The sequence below is a fragment of the Gymnoscopelus microlampas genome (genome assembly GCF_963454915.1).
Source record: "Gymnoscopelus microlampas genome assembly, chromosome: 18".
Lineage (NCBI taxonomy): Eukaryota > Metazoa > Chordata > Actinopteri > Myctophiformes > Myctophidae > Gymnoscopelus > Gymnoscopelus microlampas.
Genome location: NC_139955.1, coordinates 20143822 through 20151321, shown reverse-complemented (window position 1 = coordinate 20151321; position 7500 = coordinate 20143822). Strand labels below are relative to the sequence as shown.

The window sequence follows — 7500 nt, the reverse complement described above, 5'->3', positions numbered from 1 at the left end:
AGAGAGACACACAGAGAGACAGATAGATAGATAGATCGATAGATAGATAAATAGATAGATAGATAGATAGATAGATAGATAGATAGATAGATAGATAGATAGATAGATAGATAGATAGATGTAGATGGGTCTGTAGATGAGAGAGAGAGAGAGAGAGAGAGAGAGAGAGAGAGAGAGAGAGAGAGAGAGAGAGAGAGAGAGTGAGAGAGAGAGAGAGAGAGAGAGAGAGAGAGAGAGAGAGAGAGAGAGAGAGAGAGAGAGAAGCAGAACCAGAGGAGAAAGGGGGAGAGGGAGTAAGGTGTAAGGTGTAAGGTGTACATGGGTGAGAGAGAAAATGTGTTTGTGATTTGAGGCCCATTCAGGCAGATGATAGACTGGTTGACAGTGGGCTGCATATGATTAACCCTGTACTAACCAGGAAGGACTCCCCTCTTATTATCCTGCCTCTGTCAGGGGCTACGCGGACCACACACGTTTCCCTGGGGAAGACACACAGAGGCGCACAGGAGTGTCTCACCTTTCAGCAGTTCTCCCTCGCCCAATGTCAAACACATACGCACGTGCACATGCTAGCTTCAATTCCATGTGTGTTTTACGCAGTCTGAGCAGGACAGACGCTAAATACATGTACAGAACGGATGTAGCATGAATTCTCCCCTGGATCTGCTCGGCTAGTCAGTGGAGCCTGATATTGTCTGTTACGAGTTTGACACCAAGGAGACTTCTCGCAGTGAAATGAGCGGTGCCAAACAACCGCCACAGTCATTACAAAGGAGCCCAAAAATAGCATGAAAGACAAAAACAATGTGGGAGATATACTTCAGCTTTCTCTTGAGCAAAATGTGTGAGGGAGCGAGGATAGGGTGCCTATTTCGCTATCACAGACTAAACAAACACGTTTCATAATTAAAATTTTCATCGTGTGGCTTCTGGTGGAGTCTTTAATGTCCAAACATGTTTTGTTGAACATGAAGGAACATGCACGGGGTGGGCGAGAGACAGACAGAGAGAGAGCTCTCTCTGCGTGAAAGACGACAGGACCCAGAGCACTGCTGCTGATCCACATTGTACCAGATTTGTTCTCCTAACAATCAAATAAGTTTCTCATTAGCTGACTTTATTTTTCCTCATTCCTGCGGTTTTGCTGCAGTGGCCTGTTTCTCTCCCCCCATCTTAACGAGAGGCAGCTAATTAGGCAATCAGACCCATTACTCTTCCAGAAGAGTTAGAGCTGGCCCGCCTAATTAGGGCTGTAAAATCTAATCATCTCCAGCGAAAACAGCAGAGGGCTAACGAGCCCTTGTTTAACGAACTAAATAACTTCAAGGGAGGAGAAAAGGGGTCCGCTGATGGTATTTCTTTATGAATGTGAACGATGGGGAACCTCACCGGTAATTGAGTCGGTTTCACCCTCGCAGTTGTTTGTTTGTTTATGGAAGCCTGATTATTACGACTGCCAAGGAATATATTTGTACTAAATGAGCATGCGAAGGCCCTCCTCGTCCTCTACCTCCTCTTCCTCTCTGTCTTTGGTGCCCCTCCGGCCGACACAACCCACCCCCCCCCTCGTTGGAAACTCCTCTCACCTGACCTATTTTCCTGTCCAGAAGCTGTGTTCGCTGGAGAGGAAAAGAGAGGTATTGCTGTTTTTATGCCCCCACCCCACACACCTCCCTGTTCTAATTTGTTGTTCGTTAACACGGCCCTCACACCTGAGCCTTTCAGCGTCAAGGGAATTCTGGCCTCAACAACACAACGCAAACGCAGGCCGCTTGCTCGTAGAGACAGACTGCAGATCTGCCTCAACGAAGCGTCCCTGTTGTTCAGTGGCACTGAGGACGAAGCCGAACGTCCCCAAACCCTGCGACCAGGATGCACACACACACACACACACACACACACACACACACACACACACACACACACACACACACACACACACACACACACACACACACACACACACACACACACACACACACACACACGCACACAAGGAGGAGAAACTCAACAAGTACTGCATGTGCATGCAAAGACAAAAACATGGCAAGTGCACGAGGGCAGTGCGCATACATACACGTGCGCGTGCACGTGCAAAGAGTGACGGGCGGGCAGGCGAGTTGTTGACTGAGGCCACGTGGTGGAGTGCAGCTGTCTGCGAGAGCGCTGAGGTGAGGCCTTACGCATCACTGAAGCGGAACAGGGCTGGCACACACACACACACACACACACACACACACACACACACACACACACACACACACACACACACACACACACACACACACACACACACACACACACACACACACACATTGCACACAGGTAGAGAGAGCGACTTCTGACAAAGCCGCAGTGAGAACAGGACAGCTGTGTTCATCTGATTGTACAGGTCACCGCCTCATTAACACACTCACACAAAACACTCACACATACTGTACACACACACACACACACACACACACACACACACACACACACACACACACACACACACACACACACACACACACACACACACACACAATATTCAAATCATAAATACAAAAATATACAGAGGCTTCTATGTTACAGGGTTTCAGAGCGATTGGAGCCATCGGTATTTCAACAACTTGACCACTTCAACGCTAAACAATCACTTCAGTGTCAACCAACGATTTTCCTTCTCACAAACACACACACACACACACACACACACACACACACACACACACACCCACACACACGCAAGCAAGCACATACACACACATTCACGCATAAACGCGCACTGCTCTGTGATGGACGGGCCATAAATCTGAAGGGCTTTTCTTTACCCTGATTGATCATAAATCATGTGAACTACAGCTTGGGTGAGAGTTTGTTTATGGTGGCAGGCAAAGGGTGGACACTGTGTGTGTGTGTGTGTGTGTGTGTGTGTGTGTGTGTGTGTGTGTGTGTGTGTGTGTGTGTGTGTGTGTGTGTGTGTGTGTGTGTGTGTGTGTGTGTGTGTGTGTGTGTGTGTGTGTGCACACACGCATGTGTGTGTGCACGTGAGTAACAACAAACGACCAGCGGTACCACACCCACCACAAGAGATTTATATACACACACACACACACACACACACACACACATACACACACACACACACACACACACACACACACACACACACACACACACACACACACACACACACGACAAGAGTTACTGCAATTTTACACATACATATCACATACATCAGTCCATATGGTTGTTTTTCAAGTTAGTGGCAAATATGCACCGTAACTTTGACCTCATTTTACCTCATTTGGATATTAGATGAGGCAACATTTTTTGTTATCATGTACATTTGCTTCTCAGTTCCTGTCTCACCAAAGCAGAGAGGTTCCTGTATACAGTACATCTATACAGACACACTCACGTATATACACACACTCACGTATATACTGTAGTAAATTATACCGTATACACACACTGTACACAGAGGCAAACACACACACATGCTGTTATTGGTATGTGTTTGGGCAGAGGCTAGAGAGGGAGGTTTCCTTACCTGTCGATGATGACGGGATCAGATGGCGTCTCGTTCCTGTTGCCACAGCTCTTCTTGTCACAGCATCGACTGGCGGGAAGGCAGAGATGGTTTGGTTACTACACGGTGACATTTAGTGAACAACACTGGAAGGCAATAAGACAACAATCTAGGTTGAGCACCCGCCTGGGAGCTGGAAGGTTCCGAGTTCCAGCTCCTCGTGGCTGCTTGTTGAAGTGTCCTTGAGCATGACACTTGAACCCCTATAACTGCTTCCTATGAGCAGGTCAGTGCCTTCCAGGGTGCCTCCACCGTCGGTGTGTGTGAACATGTACCACATCAATGAGTAATGTGTAACAGTGTTCCACCGTTGCGTTGTGAATGGGTGAATGTGAAGGACATTGTGAAGCGCATTTGAGTGGTCGGAAAGACTGGGAAAAATACTATATAAATCCAGTCGATTTACCATTTATCATTTACAACCAGGGAAAGAACGTGGAAAGCCTTGAGGGGAACGGTAGAGGGGAATGGGAGCCTATGATGAGGATTATAACTAGGTTTCTCTTTAGCTCGTTGTCTGCTGACATCACGGCAAAAGATGCTTCTCTCTTCTGTCTCTCCTACACTGTCTCCCTCTCTGCTTTTCTACTGTCTGTCTCCCCTACACTGTCTCCCTCTCAGCTTTCCTAGTGACTGTCTCTTATGCTATCTCCCTCTCAGCTTTCCTACATTACCATCTGTCTCTCTATATGCTTTAATAGAGCAGATAAATCAAAGCAGAGTAGAGGAACTTGGAACTCATGAACTTGATCTCCATTTCAACAGCAGGAACCTAATTCCAACTTGGTTCCAGAGGTATAGTTACTAGGGAAAAAAGTCCCACTGAGGTAGTACTAAACAATGGTCCAGTACCTTTCCTTCCAAGTGACCATGTCATGATTAAATGGATAAACAGAAGAGTGAAAGTAAAATCCTTCACCACTTAAACCCTCTATACTGTACTTGGTGAACCCGAGTTGGCTCTTGGTCGGCTCCCCCCTCATACAACAAATGTCTTTGCGATTTGCGACACATTGTGAGCTTATAGATCTGCTATTTTCGGCGAAGGTTATAATAAGGACGCTAGTGATCAAAAGGCTTAATGGGACTTAAAATACCAAACAACGACCTTGGAATGCCAAACTTTGTCAGACGATGGTGTGGCGTGATAATAATGCTGTTGTGATTAACACAAAGAAAATGTTAGAAATTGTATTTGGTTCCCCATCTGACTCTCATAAAGTTCCTATTGTTATCCATAATGGAAAGAATCTAACAGATTTTCATACAAATTCTTGGGTGTAACAATAGATAGACCATCTGTTATCCTGGAAAGACCACATTGAAACAAAGAATTTATTTTCTCCACTGCCTTAGGTCTTTTGAGGCGAGCAGGCAAATTCTTCTTTTGTTTTTGTGATTATGAGTGTTCTACAGAAGTGGTTCCCAAATGGTGTGCCGGGAGACAAGACCAGGTGTGCCTTGGGATTTTGTGACAACAACACATTATTATTGCAATATATACAACTATACAAAAGTATATGTATTTACTGTTTAAATGCAAATCAGTTTTCATTGTCAGAGCATGTCTCTCTTTCTTCTTAGCCTGCCCCCCCCCCCCCCCCCCCCCCCACACACACACACACACACACACACACACACACACACACCGTTGTTGCTTTTATGTAAGTTTCAAATGAATTACTTTGTCAAACTTTTTCAATTACGCAAAAGTTATATTTGATATAATGTTTCACTGGTATATCTTTCACAATACCTGTTACACATAAATGTGTTTTTGACAACTCCTCTAAACACAATTTTTACTTGTGTGAGTGTACCGGAAATGTGTTTATTTATGTAAGTTGAAACATATGCCTACCATTTTTGCTTTTCAAAATGTGCTAGGACCATACAACATTAGTTTTGGAGTGGTACTTTTTTTTTTCTTTTCATGAATTCTGGGAGTTCCAACAGGGCAACTTGAGGTCTGATGTCACCAAAACTATAACTAAAATGAGAAATTACAAACAATATTCTATACTAATATAGTAATATAAATTTTCTTTGGCAATAGTTAATAAAGAATAAACATTTACGAGTGATAATAAACATTTACAGAGTGATACATATTATTGAGGCTATTCCGCACGGATATGAACACCTTGAGATTTTGACTTGCTTCAGTGTGCCTTGGGCACAAAACGTTTGACAACCACTGTTCTACAGCATTGTAATTCTTTACAGTGTAAGTGTTTTGTCCACTGTTTTAAAGGCATAACTGCTGCACCAAATGAAAATCTGCTCAAAGATCTCAACCCCTTGAGAAATGTGATGAAGCCTACTAAAATAACTTTTACCATTTAAATCCTATAGTTGAAACAGGTCCCCCTGGACTCTACAGGCCTACTGTATTTTGATTGCTCCTTTTTACCCCCTACAACAAATCTCTTTTCTGAAAATAGACGACCTACAAGCTCACAACGTGTCGCAATGCGAAGTGTTGTGCGTTTGAATGTTGTTTTATGTGATTGTAATATCATGTTAAATGTATGTATTTATTTATTCTTGTCTTAATTTTAGTTTTTCTCCGCGATGTTGCAAATGGAGCTGCTGTGATGAAAGAAAATGATCTAATCTGACAATATCATCATGATCATGATCATGATACTCATCATCATCATCATCATCATCATCCTCATCATCATTGTCATCATGACCAGCAAGGAGGAGTGTCTGTTCCTAGGTCATTGTTTTAGTAGGTTAAGCATGCTGTTTCCTTTAATCGAGAGGAAAACGCTGTAAAGAATAATTGTTTTTGTATTTGAATTACGGTCTTGTTCTTTTGGCAGTAGATAGTGTTTATGACCAGTGAGGATGTCCCAATTGAAAAACATCCTTGTTCTCAAAAGGTTTCATAATGTGTCCTATAAAAAGTCATAGTCCCTGTAAATTTGTGGTAGGCTATAGCTTATGAAAAATTACGTGCATATTGTACGAATCAAAATGGTGAGCTTGTCGAACCATCCTACCAGTGTTTCATTATAGCTTTGTTGTCACTTTCGGTTGTGGTTAGGCTCTAGGCATTGGTTATGCCTTAGTTTAGTTAAGGTTATGCACTGTTACTGTAATTATGGTTAGCATGGTTACTTTGGTTGAAGTAAGGGTTTGGATTAGGCTTTAGGTTAGTTTCATACCAAAATAGTGCCGGGTGCCTCCTTCTTTAGCTGGGTGCTCCAATGAACACAAGTGACTGTGTTCAAGGCTGCAAGCCAGCAAGGGAGGGCGATCTCTGACACTGCACTAGCGACTCCTACAGGTTGGTCGTGGCACATGTTCAGCGAGGAGCCGAACTGGGTCCGATAATGTGTTCCTCCACACGCACACATTAAACTCTCCTAGTGAAAATGCTCACTGTCAGGTGAAAAGAAGCGGCTTGCGACACCGAGACAGGGGGAAATTGGCAAAACGACCAAATTTTAAAGATATTAAAAAAAATACATTAAATAAGGATACTGCCGAGGTGAGTCCATATAGTCCACGTTCATTTCGTACATACTGTATGATATTGTCGCTGTTGGGTGGAAAGCTTGTCTAAAACGTTACTTTTCAGGCAATGGAAAAAAAGAACCTGTATTCCAGTGGATCAAATGTTGATATTATTTCTAATATATAATAATAATTTATGATAATAATACATATATAATATATAATAATACTATCATAAGCTGTTGTTAATACCTTTCATCGGCTAAATATTTATAAAACTCACAGACAGTCTTAACTACTTTCAACCTGGTGTTCCGATTTTGGGAATATATCATTATAGCACTGGTTAAAAATCTTCAAAGATCTTCACAAAATAGCAAAAATAGCAGATCTACAACAACGCATCACCATGCAATGCGTTGTGAGCTTGTGGATTGGCTATTTTGCTACTTTTGCAT

General features: G+C 43.0%; 1 protein-coding gene across 6 annotated transcripts in view; it reads right to left on the bottom strand.

The window, feature by feature from the left end:
* LOC311034269 (transcription factor COE1-like) overlaps positions 1-7500 on the bottom strand; it is an 81833-nt gene that overhangs the window by 65315 nt on the left and 9018 nt on the right. For all 6 annotated transcript variants that reach the window (XM_084042109.1, XM_084042110.1, XM_084042112.1 and 3 more), the window contains exon 6: positions 3536-3604. In XM_084042109.1, coding sequence (XP_083898235.1) covers positions 3536-3604 — 69 coding nt within the window. The remainder of the gene's footprint in view (positions 1-3535; positions 3605-7500) is intronic.